Below are 20,279 nucleotides of genomic sequence, written 5' to 3' on the forward strand. Positions count from 1 at the left end.
GGCTTAGTTTTTCGGATCTTTGCTGTGGAGGGACGGCATGGTGCTTCTGCCTAGAGCGCCATTTTGCTGGAACTCCTAAATTGTACTTTTGATGAATTTCTGAAGACTAAGTGTTGACTCTGGAGCCCTGATGGTACAGTGGTTAAGAGCTAGGCTGCTAACAAAAGGCCTACAGTTCAAATCGACCAGCTGTTCCTTAGAAGCCCTATGGGGGAATTTCTGCATTGTCCGATAGGATAGCTATGAATTGGAATCGACTCGATGACCATAGGTTTGAGTGTTGACTCCAAGTGTGAATGAGAAGCTCCTGGGGAGTGCAGTGATAGAGGCACTCCCATCTTTTTGTATATTTTATCCAGGAATTTCATCAGGTTCTCTTCGGAAGGATCTGAAAAAGCTGCCCATTAGTCCTAGCATGGACTGCCAGAAGAATGAACAAGTCTGTCTTGGAAGAAGTACCACCAGAGTGCTTCTTGGAAGTGAGGATGGTCAAACTTTGTCTCACATTCTTTTGACATGTTATCAGGAGGGACTAATTCCTGGAGAAGGACATCATGGTTGGTAAGGCAGAGAGTGACTGAAAAAGAGGAAGACCCTTGATGAGATGGACTGACACAATGGCTGCAACAATGGGTTCAAATATAGCAATGATTGTGAGGATGGCACAGGGCCAGGCAGTGTTTCACTCTGTTGTACACAGGGTTGCTATGGGTGGAAACCAACTGGAGGGCACCTAACAACAGTCCTAGCAGGCGGAGGGGAGGAGTAGTCAATGTAAAACCCTCCTTGCCCCTTTTCCATAACAAAAGCCTCATCTCTAGTTGGAAGGACTTCACCAGATGGCAATTTTGAAATATAGTCTCAGCTAGGGGAGGGAAACTTTGTCCCACTCCAGCCTTCATGACTCAATTAAGAAAAAAAAATAACTAAAAGTCATAGTCAACAATAGAGATGAGTTTACGAAAATAGGTTGGGGATGATGTAGCTATGGAAGGGACTAGGGCTTAAGGGGTGGGGGAAAGCTCTACACCTGGAGGAGAGACAGAAACACTTTGGAAGACCACACCCCTGAGACATAGGCACATTAAAAGACTGAGAACTAGTTCAAAGACTAGAGAACATCCCTTCCACACATGCTATCACCACACAAACAAGTCTCCAGTAACAGTGGATTACAGCTGAAACAAGAAACCCTGGTGGTGCAGCAGTTAAAGCTCTCAAAAGGGCGGAGGTTCAAACTCACCAACCACTCTGTGGGATAAAGATGTGACAGCTGGCTTCCGTAAAGATTACAGTCTTGGAAACCCTATAGGGTAGTTCTATCTGTTGTATAAGGCTGCTATGAGTCGAAATCAATTTGACAGCTGAAAAAGCTAGCTGCAAGACACATATTCTCTCTGAGGAACATCGTGAAAGGTACCCCAAAGCCATGAGGGGAGGAAAAATTCCCACTATAGGAATTCGAAGCTCCTAGTGCCTAGCTACAAGAAACGTTAAATACAGCCCAACTTCTGAAAAGATTAACATATATCCTCACATTAAAAGCCTGTGTACCTCAGTGTCCATTACTCTATACAACAAAAAAGCATAGGATGTGCAAAAAGGCAAGAAAAAACACAATCTGGAGAGACAAAGCAAACATTAGAATCAGGCTCAGATATTGCGCAGCTGTTGGAATTATCAGACAAAAATTTAAAATAACTATTATTAATATGCTAAAGGCTCTAAAGGAAAATATAGACAATGCAAAACAGAGAGAGGTAATGTCAACAGAGAGATGGAAACTGTAAGAATCAAGTATAAGAATCAAAAGGAAATGCTAGGGAAAAAAAGGGACAGAAAAAGAATGAAGAAAAAAGAAATGGAAAATAACAAGTTTATCTTTATTTTCAAGAAAGACATAGTGATTACTTTGAGAGTAAAGGAGCACAGTTTCTAATTTGTACTCAAATAGTTCAGGAAAAAGTATGGAGAGAGAGAGAGGGCAAAAAGAGAATGGTATAGCAAATGGAGTAAAATGTAAAAAAAAAAATTGGTAATTCTGGGTAGAGGGTATACTGGAATTTCTTATACTATTCATGAAACTGGAATATTTTTACAGAATTTTAAATTTTATTTCCAAAAATAAAATATTATAATAAAAGAGTATGTTTCAGTAACATTCTAGTTCTAATAATTAAATAAAAATAATTAACTCTCACATAATGCAGACTGTGTCAGTCACCATTCTAAGCGCTTTTCATATAGTATCTAAATTCATCACTGAAACCAACTTAATGATGTTAATAGTATAAATATCATTTATACTTTACATATGAGAAAACTGATGTCCTTGCCCCAAATCACACAAATAGATCAAAAGTGGAATTAGGATTTCAAAGCAAGAAGTCTGACTATGGAGTAAATACTCATAAACAATGTGGTCTATTTCCTGGGTAGTAAAAAAAAAAAAAAAGTTTTTATTTCACCACTATAAAGATGACTATCCTTTGAAAAACTAGAGGGGTAGCATACAAAATAAAAACGATCAGTCCTTTTAACTGACGCATTAATTATAGTACCTACACAGTGTCACTATGAGTCAGAATCAACTCAACGGCAGTGGGTTTTTTTTTTTTTTTTGACATGTGAAATGAATACCTTGTGGCAAAGTACAAAGTATAATTAGGATACATGTGAGAAAGAGAAGAATAGACATTCTGTCTCTATGACATTTATTATTTGATTAATTATGAAATTATGGTCACATAATATTGTGATTACATACAAACTTAATTGTCTTGTGACACTTTCAAATTTAAGGCAGTAAATAGAGGTTTTCAAATAAATTTCTTAAAACATACTTAGGTTTACAAGCTTTGTATCCTCTAGAACTTGAACCACAATTGCCACTTTGATCATTCCTAGAATTAATTTCAGCAAAACAGTCTTTCGAACCAAAACCTGTACCTGAAAAAAAAAACGAGAACTTAGTTATATTGAACTCAGTATTAATTTAAAACAATACATTTTAAGATTCTGAAATAATTTAAAATTTACTGCACAAAATATGATCAAATATAAAATTGAAATAAAAGAGAGTAAGATCACACAAACTCACTGAAATCCTTATAAAAAAATTGAAAGTGCTCTTGTCTACTATACAAACACAAATCCGAGAATTAATCACTGTATGCACTTTACCTTCTACATTCCAGTAAGTGTATAAATACAAATTTACAAGCATATTAGAGAGACTTTTTTATTTATAAATATTCAGCTTATTGGTCAATAATCTGTTTTTGCATAAATGTCTTTCCAAGTCAAACCACTAAATTGATATGCTGTTATTTTTTCACCAAATTAATTCTGACTGAAAACCTTGGAGCCACTCATAATTTTTTTCTCACACTCAGTATCAAATCCATATACAAGATCTAACATACCTGAAGAACAGTTTATTTCTCATCATCTCCACTAGCTCCCTTATAGTTGAAAGACAAAGCCAAAAAGAATGTGTAGGAATATTTAACCACTGCATTGTGGAGTTGGGGAAAAATAACACACCATAAGAAAAGCCCCAGTGGACACACCTTGATCTTAGCTGAAAACTCCTGAGGCAGCAGTGATCTGAAAATTAGGAGTTGATTTTGTCCCCCCAGAGGCCATCTGCAAAGCTGGTTATACGTAAGAGGTCAAAATTCTTGTCCTGGCCAGAGCAGTGGACAATTGCTGGTGGACCACAGAAACAGGCAAATTTTGAGGATCTTTCATGATAGAGTGACAAAATTAGAGAATTAACATGCCTCAAACACATTGTTGGTTTGGCCTTCAAGACTTTTGCCTGATTCCAAGTATGTACAGGGCAGGATATTAAAATATGAGACAAGGTCCACAAAGCAGAGGAGATTTTTCCAAAACCTCTGGGTTTGGTTACATATCACCAGTGAAAGAGGCATCAGTGAACATACCAAGCTCTCAGTCAAAAATCCCAAACATCTAGGCCCTAGACACAAGGGCAAATTAGATGTAGACTGTTGGTGTTGTTCGTAGTTGCTGTCGAGTCAGTTCTGACTCATGGAGCCCTTATATATAAGAGAATGAAAAGCTGCCTGGTCCTGTAGCATCTCCATCATCTTTGATATGTTTGAGCCCATTATTCAGGCTATTGTGTCAATCCATCTCATTGAGGGTTCTCCTTTTCGATGACGCTCTACTTGGCCGAATATTATGTCCTTTTCTAGCAACGGGACTTCCCTGATGACATGTCCAAAGTAATCAAGATGAAGTTTTGCCATCCTCAGTTCTAAGGAGCATTCTGGTTGTGTTTCTTCTAATTACAGATTTGCTCATTCTCTGGAAGTCCAGAGTATATTCAGTATTCCTTGGCAACACCACAACTCAAATTCATCAATTCTTCTTCTGTCTTCTTTTTTATTTTGCATGCATATGAGAAGACTGAAAAGACTACAGCTGGAGTCAGGCGCACCTTAGTCATCAAAGTGACATCTTTGCTTTTCATGACTTTAAAGAGGTCTTTTGCAACAAATTTGCCCAATGCAAAATGTCATTTGATTTCTTGATTGCTGTTTCCATTGATGTTAATTGTTGATCCAATTTTTTTTCTCCATTTACCGTGATGTTGTTTATTGGTCCAGTGTGATGATGTACACTGGGCCTTATATAAATTCTAACCAAACCTCCTCAACACATATCAGTTTCTAAATTAATTAAGGTGATTAGTCCTCCACCTCATATATCTAACAAAAGAAAAGCTGAGCGATAGCAATAAAGGCATTCAGACTGTAAAAAGTCTTATCAAAAGCAACAACTGAAGATGGTAGACAGTGGAACAATTTTTTTAGCTAGAAACATGTCGATGTAAAATATCTTTAAAGAAAATATTTAAAATGTATTTAGATGTATTAAAATAATTGAGAAAGCATGCCATGATACATATTTACCAAAAACCTGCAATATTATGTGAATCAACAAGAAGGAAAAATAACAAGAAAAGAAACTGGAATAACTATGGAGAGGCAATTACATATAAACATATACTTAAATTAGAAATACACTTTTTCAACAACATAATCAATGACTGTACACATGGACCTTGCCAGATGGACAACACAGGAATAAAATTGACTATATCTATGGAAAGAGAAAATGGTTAAGAAGCTGAATATCATCAGTCAAGACAAAGTCTGGTCTAGAATACAGAAAAGACCTTCAATAGCACATATGCAAATTCACATGAAGGTTTCTGTGGGCAAAAAATTGAATGGCACAGGAAGCATCGAAGACGATAAAAGAAATACATATATTCACTGTGCTGAAATTAATTAGCTGACATACCACTTTAGGAGGTAGTATATAATCAAGAACTTCCAGTACTGAAGGAAGAAGGTCAAGCCACACTGAAGGCACTGGTGAAAAACAAACTCCAGGAACTGACAGAATATTAATTAAGATAGTTCAGAAAATGGATACAATGTCAGAGGTGTCTACTACTTTATTTCAAGAAATTCAGCTCAGAAGACATCTACTTCGTCAACCGACTAAAAGAGATCAATATTCATGCCCATTCCAAAGAAAGGCAATCAAATGGAATGTGAAAATTATTGAACAATATCCTTAATATTGCAGGTTAGCAAAATTTGCTGAAGATAATTAAAAAATGGCTGCTGTCGTACATCAGTAGTTAAAGCTGGATTCAGAAGAGGATGTGGAACAAGCGCTATATCATTGCTGATGTCAGATGGATCTTGGATGAAAGCAGAGAATACCAGAAAGACGGTTACTTGTGTTTAATTAACTACACAAAGGTATTTGACTGTGTGGATCATAACAAATTATGGATAACATTATGAAGAATGGGAATTTCAGAACACTAGATTATGCTCGTGAAGAACCTGTGCATAAATCAAGAAGCAGTTGTTTAAACAGAACAAGGAGACACTGCATGACTTAAAATTGGAAAAAGTGTACAGCAGGGTTTAACTTTTCACCTCATTCAATCTGTATGCTAAGCAAATAATCTGAGAAGCTGGACTATATGAAGAAGAACAGGATGTTAAGATTGGAGGAAGATTCATGAACAACCTGCATTATGTAGATGACACAGCCTTGCTGGTCAAAAATGATGCAGACTTGAAGCACTTACTGATTAATGTCAAAGACTGCAGTCTTCAGTATGATTATGACTGAATGTGAAGAAAACAAAATCCTCACAACTAAACTGATAATGTCATGACAAACAGAAACAAGCTGAAATTGTCAATAATTTCATTCTACTTGGATCAAAAATCAATATCCATGGAAGCAGCAGTGAAGAAATCAAACAACATATTCCACTGAGTGACTCTGTTGCAAAAGACCTCTCTAAAGTTTTAAAAAGAAAGATGTCATCTTCATGACTTAAGGCGTGTCTGACCCAAGCTGTGGTCTCTTCAATTGTCTCATATGCACAAGACAGGTTAACAATAAAAAAGGAAAACAGGAGAAGAATTGATGCATTTGAATAATGACATCAGTCACTAGAAAATGACATCATGACCCTCAATGAAACGGACTGACACAATAACAACAACAAGGGACTAAAACATACCAACAATCATGTAGATGGCACAGGACTGGGTAAAATTTCATTCTGTTATAAATAAGGTTGCCATGCGTGAGGGCTGCAACTAATAACAATAATAACAGCTGGAGACTTCAATGCACCACTTTGAATAATGGACAGATCACCTAGAAAGATCAGTACAAATTCACTAGATCTAACATATATATATATATATATACATATATATATATATGTGTGTGCTTGTGCATTGTTAGGTGCCGTCGAGTTGGTTCTGACTCTTAGCAACCCTATGTACAACAGAACGAAATACTGCCTGGTCTTGCACCATCCTTGCAATCGTTGCTGTGCTTGAGCCCACTGTTGCAGCCACTGTGTCAACTGATCTCACTGAAGGTCTTCCTCTTTTTTGCTGACGGTCTACTTTACCAAGTACGATGTCCTTCTCCAGGGACTGGCCCCTGCTGATAACATGTCCAAAGTATGCTTCTAATGAGCATTCTGAATGTACTTCTTCCAAGATGGATTTGTTCCTTCTTTTGTCAGTCCATTGTATATTCAATATTCTTCGCCAATACCATAATTCAAAGGCATAAATTCTTCTTTGGTCTTCCTTATTCATTGCCCAGCTTTCACATGGATATGAGGCAATTGAAAACACCATGGCTTAGGTCAGGCACACCTTAGTCTTTAAAGTGACATCTTTGTTTTTTAACACTCTAAAGAGGTCTTTTGCAGCAGATTTGCCCAATGCAATGCATCGTTTGATTTCTTGACTGATGCTTCCATGGACGTTGATTGTGGATCCAAGTAAAATGAAATCCTTGACAACTTCGATCTTTTCTCCATTTATCATAAAGTTGCTTATTGGTCTAGTTGTGAGGATTTTTGTTTTCTTTATGTAGATGTGTAATCCATACTGAAGGCTGTACTCTTTGATCTCTATCAGTAAATGTTTCAAGACCTCTTCACTTTCAGCCAGCAAGGTCGTGTTATCTGCATATTACAGGTTATTAATGAGTCTTCCTCCAATTCTGATGCCTCATTCTTCTACATATAGTCCAACTTCTTGGATTATTTGCTCAGCATACAAACTGAATAAGTATGAACCCTGATACACACCATTCTTGACTTTAAACCACGCAGTATCCCCTTGTTCTGTTCGAACGACTGCCTCTTGGTCTTAGTACAGGTTCCTTTTGAGCACAATTAAGTATTCTGGAATTTCCATTCTTCACAATGTTATCCATAATTTGTTATGATCCACACAGTTGAATGCCTTTGCATAGTCAATAAAACACAAGTAAACATCTTTCTGGTATTCTCTGCTTTCAGCCATTATCGATTTGACGTCAGCAATGAAATCCCTTGTTTCATATCCTCTTCTGAATCCAGCTCGAATTTCTGGCAGTTCCTTGTACAGGTGCAATTGCTTTTGAATGATCTTCAGAAAAATTTTAACTGCGTGTGATATTAATGATATTGTTTGATAATTTCCATATTCTGTTGGATCATCTTTCTTTGGAATGGGTACAAATATGGGTCTCTTCCAGTTGGTTGGCCTGGTAGCTGTCTTCCAAATTTCTTGGCATAGACAAGTGAGCACTTCCAGCACTGCATCCATTTGTTGAAACATCTCAATTGGTAGTCCATCTATATATATACATATATATACTACATTCTACCAAACAACAGCAAAATATAAATTCTTCTCCAGTGCACATGGATTATTCTCCACAATAGACCATTGTCTTATTTACCTAGTGCTGCTATAACAGAAATCACAAGTGTGTGGCTGTAACAAACAAAAATTTATTTTCTCACAGTTTAGGAGGCTAGAAGTCTGAATTCAGTGTGCCAGCTCTAGGGGAAGGCTTCTCTGTTGGCTCTGGGGATCCTTGGCTCCTTGGTGATCTTCATATGGCATGGTATCTATCTTCTCCCATCTCTGCTTCCTCACTTGCTTATTTAAGTTCTTTTATATCTCAAAAGAGATTGACCTAAAAACACACCCTACCCTAATACTATCTCATTAATAAAAGAAAACCCATTCTCAAATGGGATTATAACCACAGTATAAAAAACCAAAACCAAACCCGTTGCTGTCAAGTTGATTCTGGCTCATAGCAACAAGGACCTTCCTTCAGAGCCAACAGAGAGAGAAAGCCTTCCCATTGACCCAGCACTCTGAATTTGGACTTCAAGCCTCCTAAGGTGTGAGAAAATAAATTTCTGTTTGTTAAAGCCATCCACTTGTGGTATTTTTGTTATAGCAACATTAGATAAGTAGGACAAAAACATAGGGAAAATTTTTTGTGACCATTTTGTAGGCAAAAATCCTTATCTATGGCACTAAAAGCATAATATATATGAGAAAAAATTGATAAGTAGGATTTCATCTAAATTAAAAACTTCTTTCAATGTTAACAGAGTTAAAGGACAAGCTACAGACTGGGAAAAAGTATTTACAAATCACATATCTGAGAAAAGACTTTCATCTAAAATATATCAAGAACTTTTAAATGATAAAACAAACAACCCAATAAAAAATAAAAGTCTGATTAAGATATTGGAATCAATACTTTATCAATCAGGAAATTACTAAGAGAAAATAAACACATAAAAATGATTCTCATTGTTCACTGTTGTTACTCGCTATCCAGTTGATTAGGGAAATACAAATTAAAATCATAATGAGATAACACTACACACCTTAGTGTTAGAATGTCAAAAATTAAAAAAAAAAAATTACATTACTAAGGGCTAAAAGGGATAGCAAGTGAAACTCTCATACATTGTTAGTGTCAATGCAAATGGTACAGCAACTTGAAAAAATGTCACTGTTTATGATAAGCTTAAATATATACTCAGCACATGTCCCAGATGTACTGCTCATAGGTACTTATAAAAGTGAATTGAAAAACTATGATCATAGGAAAACCTGTGTGGAAATATTTATTGTGGCTCTGTCATAATTGTCAAAATCTGGAAACAAACTAAATGTTGGCGAATGATTAAATCACAGAATGATTAAACAAACTTTGGTTGATCCATACAATATGAAATTACTTAGCAATAAAAAGGAACTACGGATACACACAAATTCATATATCAATCTTAAGTGCATTATGTTAAGTGAAGAGATCCAGAATAAAAAAGCTACTTATGTTTTCATTTATATAACATTATTCCAAAGCTACAGGAAAATAAACAGAACAATGTTGGACAAGAAGTAGGGTAGTAGAGGCGTTGATGACAAAGGGGTATGTAGGACTACTCTGAGGTAAGGGAACTATTCTATGTCTTGATTTGGGTAATAGTCACAAGACTGTCAAAATGTACACTAAAAGGATGAATTTTACAGTGTGCTTCTTGGAAGCAAGAATGGCCGGACTTTGTCTCATGTATTTTGGATATGTTATCAGGAGGTACCAGCCCCTGGAAAAGGACATCATGCTTGGTAAAGTAGAGGGTCGACAAAAAAGAGGAAGACCCTCAATGAGATGGGTTGACACAGTGACTGCAACAATTGGCTCAAACATAGCAACCATCATGAGGATGGCGCAGGACTGGGCAGTGTTTCGTTCTGTTGTACATAGTGTCACTATGAGTTGCAGTTGACTCAACGGCACCTAATGACAACAACGACAACACTAAAGTACACCTTAATAAAATAAATGACAAAAATATAAAGATGTCATTTTATAGAACTATTGTACAGAATCTGGAATCAACACTCTATATACAGGAAAATATAATATTTAAAAACATCAAATGTTACTGAGATAGAGATATAACAGAATAACTCAATATTATATAGATATAAAAATTAAAATCAATGCATGGATTAGTTAATCTGTTTCTTCAATGGATATGGAAGTCAAGACACGTGAAGAAGATAAAAAAGTCAAAATGATTTGTCTTTTAAGATATTAAAATAATCATAAAGTTAGAGCGATAAAAACAGGTCCCTGAATCATGGCAGCCCTATGCACAACAGACTGGTCCTACATGATTGTTTGTAGATGGGCCCATTGTGATCTATAGGGTTTTCATTGGCTGATTTTGGGGAGTAGATCACCAGACCTTTCCTCCTAGTCCATTTTAGTCTGAAATCTCACTGAAACCTGTTCAACATCATGGCAATATGAAAGCCTCCATGGGTGGTGGCTGCACATGAGGTGCACTGGCCAGGCATCAAACCTAGGTCTTCTGCATGGAAGGCAAAAATTCTACTAGTGAACCACATTACACCCAAATCAGTTGCTGTCCAGCTGATTCTGACTCATGGCAACCCCATATGTGTCAAAGTAGAACTGTACTCCAAAAAGTTTCAGTGTCTGAATTTTCAGTAGATGGCAGGCCTTTTTTCTGAGGCACCTCTGAGTGGATAGAAAGCTCCAACCTTTTGGTTAGCACTGGAGCACATTAACCATTTGCACCACACAAGAAGTCCATATAAACAACAGGGGATTAGAATCTCGATTATATATGTAATTTGATTTTATCATTGAGGGAAAAAAAGGGCAAAAGATATGAAAGAGACATTCGGAGAGGGAGAAAAATTATTATTTCTACAGAACAAAATTGATATAAACCTAATTTATAATCAAAGAAATGCAATTCAAAAGCACAGTGACATGTCACTTATACAAATTACAGAAGTCTGATAATAACAAAAGTTGAAGAATACATCAAGGAGAACTAATATATACTGCTAATGATAGTATAGAGCAATAAAAAGTACTTCAAAAAACATTTAACATGAATTTGCAATACTGGTCTTGTATCTCCTATAATCAAATAATTACATTCATAGGTATATACCTTAGAGAATTTCTTGCACATATACACCAAGAAACATGCATAAAAATGTTCATAACAGTGTTTATCACAGATTTCTAAATTTGATTTTCAAATAGTTTAGTATGAATAGGTATAATCATTAGAGAGATCTTACATTAAAGCTGAGTCTTGAAGGCACCACATGATTGTTTTATTTCTAAATCTGAAAATATTTAACATTTTTTCATATTTTATTGAAATATATATATATAAGGAAAATATACACAACAAACTGAACATCCTGATATAATAAACACCTAGATAAAGAAACATAAAATTGCTGGCTCTCCAGAAGTCGCATCCATGCTTCCTTCAAGTTATGACTTCCAGATCTTTTATTTACCCACTGTTTTACTTTTTCTTGGTGGTCTGCTTATCAGCTGGCGAGAGAGGTACACAGTGCTCCCACTATAACTGGTATTTTTCCATTTATTTCTGTCATTTTGTTTCATAGATTTTTGAGAGATTTTATAGATTTTAAAATTTCATCAATTTTAAAGCTATCTTACTGGTTGCATTAGGATTGAGGGTTGTGCCATCTCCCCTTTAGACTGACCACTTTATCATGAATTGTTCTTTCTTTATTGTTTGTGATGTTTCTGACACTAAAGTCTACTTTTTCTGATATTGTTTTACTACATCTACAGATTTTAGTGCATACATGACATAGTCGCAACATTTTTTTACTTTCAACTCTTTACTTAAATGTCAGTGTGCTGTGCGAAAGAAGAATGTAGTTACGGTTTCGTTTTGTTCTTTAATCCAATCTTAGATTTTATTTTGTATTATTAGTTTGTTTACATTTAATGCAATATTTTATATAGTTGGATTTGTATTTAGCATCTTGCTATTATTTTTCTGTTTGTCTCATTATGTTCTTTATTCCTACATTCTGTATTCATTTTGATTAGTAATTTTTATTTTATTTAATTTTCCATCTAGTCTATCAATCATCTATATTTACTTTTACTGTCATTTAGGAGTTTCCCTAAGATTAAAGCATGAATCTCAATTTAATATAGTCTAGTAACAATTGTTCTCCACTACTACTTCTATATTCTGATAGAATACTACACATTTTATGACGCATTTTCCCCTCAGAATTTGCATTACAGGTAGTTCACGACTTAAAATGGACAGTTCTGATTTAAGTCAAATGCCTCTTTTTTTTTGTTTGCTTTCATTATTATTGCCTTTTATTATCAGTATCTTTATAAATTCAAACTGTGAACATCTGTGAGAGAACATCTGAAAGTGATAAGATCAGCAAATTACCCGCTGCAGCACTGTATGTAGTACATATTTACTAATGATAAGATGTAAAAAACAAACAGTGGTAAGTGCAGTTTGTCGTAACTTGAATACGTCGTAAATTGGGGACTACCAGTATTTTTAACTGTATTTAATTCTGCATATAATTTAACTCCAAACCAAGGTGGGGGGGACCTGTTTCCATCAAGTCGATTCCAACTCACAGCGACCCTATAGGTCAGAATAGAATTGCCCCATAGGGTTTCCAAGGCTGTAATCTTTATGGAAGCAGACTGTCACATCTTTCTCCCACAGAGTGGCTAGTGGATTCAAACTGCAGACACTTGGGTTAGCAGCTGAGCACTTAACTCTTATGCTACCAGGGCTCCTTATTTAACTCGACAAGATATAATTATTGATTAGTATTTTTGTTTGTTTTCCTTTCTTTCATGTACTTCCATATTTTCATTTGCCTCATTTGTTTTTCCTACCCAAGGAACTACAATTGTCTTTGTTTGTTTGCTTTTAGTATAGGCATGTTGACAATTAATTATTTCAGGATTTCACCTTTATTTGTAAATGGCATTTCTTCTTTAGAAAAAAGCTTTTTTGTTAGTTGTTGTCAGTGGCCTTTGAGACGATTCTTACTCATGGTGACCCCATGTGTGTAGAGCAGAACTGCTCCATAGGGTTTTCAAGGCTGTGACCTGTCGGAAACAGATGCCAGGCCTGTCTTCCAAGGTGCCTCTGGGTGAATCTGAACCTCTAACCTTTTGGCTAGTAGTCAAGTGCTTAACTGTTTGTTACACCCAAGGAGCCAGAAAAAGTTTAAATGAGATATAATTCTCATATGATAAAATTCACCAATTTATAGTGTACAAGTAAATGGTTTTTAGTATATTCTCAGAGTTGTGTGACCACCACCACATTCTAATTTTAGAACATTTTTATCAAATCAAAAAAATTCTTTTGTACTTTAGCAGTCATGCAACACATCACCCCTTCACCCCAGGCTCAAGCAACCATTAATCTACCTTTTATCTCTATAGATTTTCATACTCTGGACAATTGGTATGGATGGAATTGTAAAATATGTGTTCTTCTGTGACTAGCTTCTTTGTTTATCATGTTTTTAAGGTTAATTCCTGTTTAGCACATATCAGCACTTCATTACTTTTTATTGCCTAAAAATAGTCCGTATTTTGTTTATTCATTCATCAGTTGATGGACATATGGCTTGTTTCCACAAATGGAAGAAATAATGAAGTAAAAGAGCTGAACAGAAGATTTCCTTAGGTTCATTCTTCAGCCAAAGATTAGTCAGGTTTATAGGGCCAACAATAACACGTGTGAGGGAGATGCTTCATAGTTCAGACATGTATACGAGACCAATGGGCACACCAGCCCAAAGCAAAGACGAGACGGTAATAAGGGACAGAAAAACTGGACGAATGGAAACAGGGAACCTGGAGTGGAGAAAGCGAGAGTGTTGACATTCCAGGGTTGGCAACTGATGTTACAAAACAATTTGTGTATTAACTGTTTAATGAGAAACTAATTTTCTCTGTAAACTTTCACCTAAATCACACTTAGAAAAAGAATGTTATTATATAGTGTTTAACCTCCGTACATTTCCCTGGAAGATTCTGGATATGTCTTACAATATTCCTACAGTTTCACATAATCTCTTTTTTTAAATTTCCTTCTGTGCTGCATTCTACTGGAATGACTAAGGTTTCTTTGCTTCAGTTTTTTCAGGGAGAAAATATATTTTTCTATTTTTATTCCTTTAGAAGTTAACTGGAGTCCCTAGATGGTGCAAATGGTTAAGTATGTGGCTACTAACTAAAAGGCTGGCAGTTCAAACCCAACCAGAAGTGCCTTGAAAGACAGGCCTGGCAATCTGCTTCCAAAAGATCATAGCCATGAAAACCCTGTGGAGCACAACTGCACACTGCAACACATGGGGTCGCCATGAGTCAGACGTGACTCAAAGGCAACTGGTAGGTAGGAGTTTTGCAACATATATATAAATTTTTAGACAAAGCAATGACTTTTACTTTTTCTGTGAATATCATTTCTTTGTGTTTCATTCTTCTTTGTCCTGGTTTAAAATTTCTTCTTTTTGAACATCGTTCACAACCAATCCTTACAGAGATGAATTTGGAAAGTAAATTACATGAGTTCAATATGCGGTTTTGTGTACTTTCTTTTTTATATCTATCTTTTTATCATTCAGGCAAAATTTTTAAATTCAATCTCCCGGCTTAAATTTACATTCTACATTTTCAGTGATTTATTCAATGTTAATTTATTTTTAAACTGAACCAGTATATCTTTCATTTCACAATCTTCTCTTTTTTCTTTTTCTTCCTCCTTCCTTCTCTCCGTAACTACCTACCTATCTCCACCCTTTCTCCCTTCATCCTTCCCTTACTCTGCCTGTCTTTGATTCTCTCTCCCTCTTTCTTTTCTTTTTACAAAATATCCTCATTGTAGTTTCAAATCATTTACTTCCTCAGAAGAGCATCAATCCATCCTTTAAGTTTCTTTCTTTGTATCTTTGTGTTAGATTTCTTCAAAACCGGTAATCATTCCTTATTGGGTGCTTATTTGGGGCCTTGATAATCACTTTGCAACTTCTGTTAATGCGGAAATTAGAGTCGGAGTTGCTCCCTATTTCTGCTGAGGGAAAGGGGCCCATATGGTTGTTTCTACGAATATCCTCAATATTTCCTCCCTCAGTTTCTCTTCATTCTTCTGATCTAGGCATGGAATACTGTTGCCACTGCTGCTGCTCCCATCTTCAGCCCAATTTTATGTACATCCTGTGCTGTGGTTTTCCTTTTTGTTTTTAACCTTAGTGCATGTCATCTTTCAATGATTACATCATTTCTGATTTTTCAGGAATTGTCTTTGAGATTTTCATGAGTCCTCCTTGTAGTTCTTAGATGTAAATTGTGCATGTGAGGTGTGTCTCTGCATACGCGGTTTAAGTTAGATTCATGTGCCTACTTACATTTATGATCTGTTTAATGCCTATAGTCATATTTATTTATTTATTCCATATTTACCCCCCGAAAATTGTGAATATGGAGAGAAGGATACTGTAGCTTACGCTCAGTCTGCCTTCTTCCTTCTTGAATACAAAAGAACCAAAGACTTTGAAACTTTCCCTTTATTATTTTATGGAAATAATTCAGAAGTTTAATTCTAGGTTACTATTACATGGTTTATTTTTTACCACATTCCTTTTCTATAATCTTTCAAAATATTTATATTAAAAGTCACATTACTAAAAAGAAATTAAAATCTTATATAAACATCTATTGTTCCTTTCTGTTTTCAGAAAAATGCTTCAAGATATCAGATTAGAATAAATACCTTCACCAAATATACTGCTACATTGTTTCATCCCATCCATACATTTTCCTTCCAGACAGATCCACTGATTCCCTCCACATGGATGCCCGTTCTGAACAAAAAAGTTTTCTTGACATGCTGCAGATGTTCCATTGCAATATTCATTTAGATCACATTCATCCATGTTAGGCCTACATATGGCTCCTTTTTCCTTAAACTGATGGAGTAGAACAAATGACACTGAGTAAAGCAGCCTGTGAACATACAACAAGGATAACTTTACTTAATGTGGATTGTATAGAAATAAAATAGCTCTTACATTACAATTATCACAGCACTCTCCGTGAGCACACTGTGACCCTGGTGTCAGCCTACAAGTGCCACTACTACAGCATGCTTCTGGCTGGGCAGCACACTCCTGAAAGGCAAATCAAATGCTCTGAAGTCTCTTCCAACTTTTATTTACCTTGAATAGATATTTTAGTGAGAACAATATATGACATAATATACAGACAGATGCTTAAGTTACATGTTAGAAAACATAATAAATAAAGCCCATTATTCACTCATTTATTTAATAGGCAATGCCAACTATACGCTAGACTCAGTGTTCCTTAAATCCTTAGAGTAGGTCTGGCTATATTGGTAGTAGGATTTTCTGAAGCCTTGGAGTTCACCACAGCCAAGACATCTAAAAGACAGGTACCATTTAAACCTTGAACAGAAACTATCTCCTGAGGTCACCTTTTAGTGAAATAACAGATTGGCACACAAAATAAAGGATATTACCTGTAAGTAGGGTACTTCAGTAAAATATCAGCTATGTGAGACAATAAGGTCCACAATCACCCTAAAGCAAAGAAGATAAGATAAGGGGGGCATGGGAACTAGAGTACTGTAAACGGAACAACCAGAACCCAATTAAAGAGAATGCTGACACCTGTAACTAATGTCACTAAACAATTTGTGTAGAAATTGTCAAATGGGAACCTAATTTGCTGTGAAAACTTTCACCAAAAACACACAATAAAATATTATATATATAAAAAAGGAGCGCTGGTGGCAAAGTGGTTAAGAGCTCGGCTGCTAACCAAAAGGTCGGCAGTTCGAATCCACCAGCTGCTCCCTGGAAACCCTCTAGGGCAGTTCTACTCTGTCCTATAGGGTCGTTATGAGTCGAAATCGACTCGACAGCACTTATCAACAACATATTAAAAAAAAGACATTACAAAGATCTCTGGCTAAATACAAGGCATGAAATAAGCAAAGGTTATGATTTCAAAATTTATTAAAGTGACTAGTTCTTACTCAACTCTTACGAATCTACTATATTTTAGTAAGTCTGTACTTTCTATGGAGCCCTGGTAGTGCAGTGGTTAAGAGCTTGGCTGTTAGCCAAAATGTCAGTAGTTCAAATCCACCAGTTGCTCTTTGGAAACCCTGTGGGGCAATTCTACTCTGTCCTCTAGGGTCGCTATGAGTCAGAATCAACTTGATGGCAATTGGGTTTTTTTTTTTTTTTTTTTTTTGTGGTACTTTCTATGGTATATGGCAGCTTACTTCATTTTTAATTCTTTAACGATCAAGGGCTAGAAGATATTTCTGATCATGACTGAAATTAACACCTTTATATCATTCACTCATATTTTGTAATGCTCTGTTTTGTGGTCTAATTCATCTGTACCCAAAAAATCTGCTTTAAAATCTATTACAAGGGCTAATAAAGGTAACAGATAAAAAAGAAGACTGAAGAGACAATATATTCACATACACATACAAAAATCCACATATTTTAACATTTTTTAAATTCCTAGGGCCTTGAAATAGGGTTATTGGGCAAAAATCTTAATTTACACAAAAGTAATCTGTAGATTTCATTAGTCTTAATATGTGTTATAACAAGGTACTAACTACGGCACACTGAATATGCAGTATTTCCAGAGCTATTCTGCTCAATAAAGGTTGATGCTATTGTCTTCTATATGGGATTCCAGAGGGGAAAGTTATACCACAGAGGTTTAGAACTCAATTATATGGCACTTAATGGAGCTAAGATTTATTCATGTCAATTTTTCATGGGAAATTAAAGATGGTTACACTGAGACTCCAAACAAACAAACAAAAAAACAAGTGGGTGGTGGTAAAAATAACTCCCTCCCTAATTTAGATACCTAGAGACACACTTTTCATGTTGAGGAAGGCACACATGAATGATCTTAGCCTTTGCAGTAGGGGACACTGAGTGCCACTCATGTTTTCTTGATTCTTTCAGGTCCATACCACTTACTCTGAATTCACAACATCTCTTCCTCATTGCATTCCTTTCATCTCTACTGTTACTACCTCCCTTCCAATCCAGCAGCTTTATATAATTTCTATGCATTGAAAAACTGGCTTTGCCCAATTATGTATGTTCCAGATCATTATGACTTAAATATTGACCTGGATTAAAATAGTCAAAAGCCACAAGCATGACTTCTATGTTTTCTTTTTCCACTGTGAAACATTTATATCTATTTTTCTGAATGATTGATGATGATAGGTTTAAAAGATATACTAGGGCAGAATATGACCAAGATGGTGCAGGTAAACTCAGTTATAAAATTTTATGAACTCGAAAATTACCCTATGTGGATAATCTACAAATCACTGAATCCATACACTAATATATAAGTGCACTCATTAGTTTGTTATAATCCCTATATGCCTGTCTTGGGCTGAGTTCTCTAGAGAGGCAAAACCAGTAAAGCATATAAATATATATATAGAGAGATTTATATCAAGGAAATAGCTCACGCAATTGTAGACGCTAAAACGTCCCAAGTCCACAGATCAGGGTAGAGGCCTCTCCCAGTTCACGTAGCCGCAGAAGCTGGTGAACACAAGGTCGGCAGGTCGGAGAGGGGCTTCTGCTCACAGGCTGTGAAGGTCAGTGAATTCCAAGATCAGCACACAAGACAATCAGGTTTCTCCTGATTCATGTAGCTGCAGGGGCTGGCGAACCCAAGGTCAGCAGGTCGGGGAACCGCCCTCTTGCTTGCAGGCTGAGAAGTTGGACGAATTCCGAGATCAACAGGTAAGCCGCTAGCTCAAGTCCCACGGGAGGTGAGACAACAAGAGGCAGCTGCCGAGTCTGGAACAAGCCAAAAACCTCGGCAAGGCGAGCAGGCGGAAGGTAACCGGTGGAAGTCAGAGAGATGAAACTGAGAGGGCAGTGAGCTGCCACAGGCCCCGCCTCCGCCAGTACCACTCAGCAGATTCCTTCATGGGGGTGATCACAACATTATACAACTACTAAAACACGTAGAATAATGGTCTAGCCAAGTTGACATACAATCTTAACCATTACAATGCCTTCCTAAGGCCTTTGTAGAAAACACAGTTTGATAAATTAAGGAAAATGGCACTGTAACACTATAAAATTTAATTAATATTTTTATGCAATTCTGGTATATCATATGCATCCAATTTATTACCAACCTCTGGAGATCCACAGTCACATTGTTCTCCTTGTTCCACTTCTCCATTACCACAAACTGCAACCTTGTAGGATGGATCTAAGTGTGGTTGATTTTGAAGACACTGGGAGTTAGGCTTTGAAATAAAATGCGCAAAATCGTCCATGCTGCAGTTACTAAAGATCTTCGTACCACTGGAATGACTAAAAAATACATCATATTTCAAAGTTTTTATGTAAGAATTATTTTATTTCTATAAACCACCTACCATTGGAACAAAGCTATTTGATAGCATTCCATAATAGACCAAATGCTCAATTTTGTTACTGCTAAGCTTTCATCTTTCTGTGTATTGGATGTCAACTATGCAAGAATCTGTATTAAATATTCTTTAGTAGAACAAAGGAGTTGGTGCAAACAGTTTATGCACTTGGCAGGTAACCAAAAGTTAGCTACTAAGCTCCAGTAGTCAAAACAGCTTGGTACTAGTACGACAGATACATTGATCAATGGAACAGAACTGAGAACCCAGAAGTAAATCCATCCACCTACAGTCACCTGATCTTCTACAAGGGCCCAAAGTCCATCAAATGGGGAAAAGACAGTCTTTTTAACAAATAGTGCTGGCAAAACTGGATGTCTATCTGCAAAAAAATGAAACAGGATCCATACCTCAAACCATACACAAAAACTAATTCAAAATGGATCAAAGACCTAAGTCTAAAATCAAAAACTATAAAGATCATAGAAGAAAAAATAGGATCAATGCTAGAGACCCTAATACACAACATTAACAGGAT

The 20,279-nt window shown here is 36.1% G+C and overlaps 1 protein-coding gene across 1 annotated transcript in view; it reads right to left on the reverse strand.

Moving 5' to 3' along the window:
- ADAM2 (ADAM metallopeptidase domain 2) overlaps window positions 1–20,279 on the reverse strand; it is a 236,309-nt gene that overhangs the window by 31,500 nt on the left and 184,530 nt on the right. Inside the window, exons 12-15 of the mRNA XM_004382138.2 lie at window positions 19,502–19,682; window positions 16,341–16,439; window positions 16,043–16,238; window positions 2,840–2,949 (exon numbers count right to left, since the gene is read on the reverse strand). Of these exons, the coding sequence (XP_004382195.1) occupies window positions 2,840–2,949; window positions 16,043–16,238; window positions 16,341–16,439; window positions 19,502–19,682 (586 nt within the window). The remainder of the gene's footprint in view (window positions 1–2,839; window positions 2,950–16,042; window positions 16,239–16,340; window positions 16,440–19,501; window positions 19,683–20,279) is intronic.

Source organism: Trichechus manatus, unplaced genomic scaffold, assembly GCF_000243295.1.
Source record: "Trichechus manatus latirostris isolate Lorelei unplaced genomic scaffold, TriManLat1.0 scaffold00090, whole genome shotgun sequence".
NCBI lineage: Eukaryota > Metazoa > Chordata > Mammalia > Sirenia > Trichechidae > Trichechus > Trichechus manatus.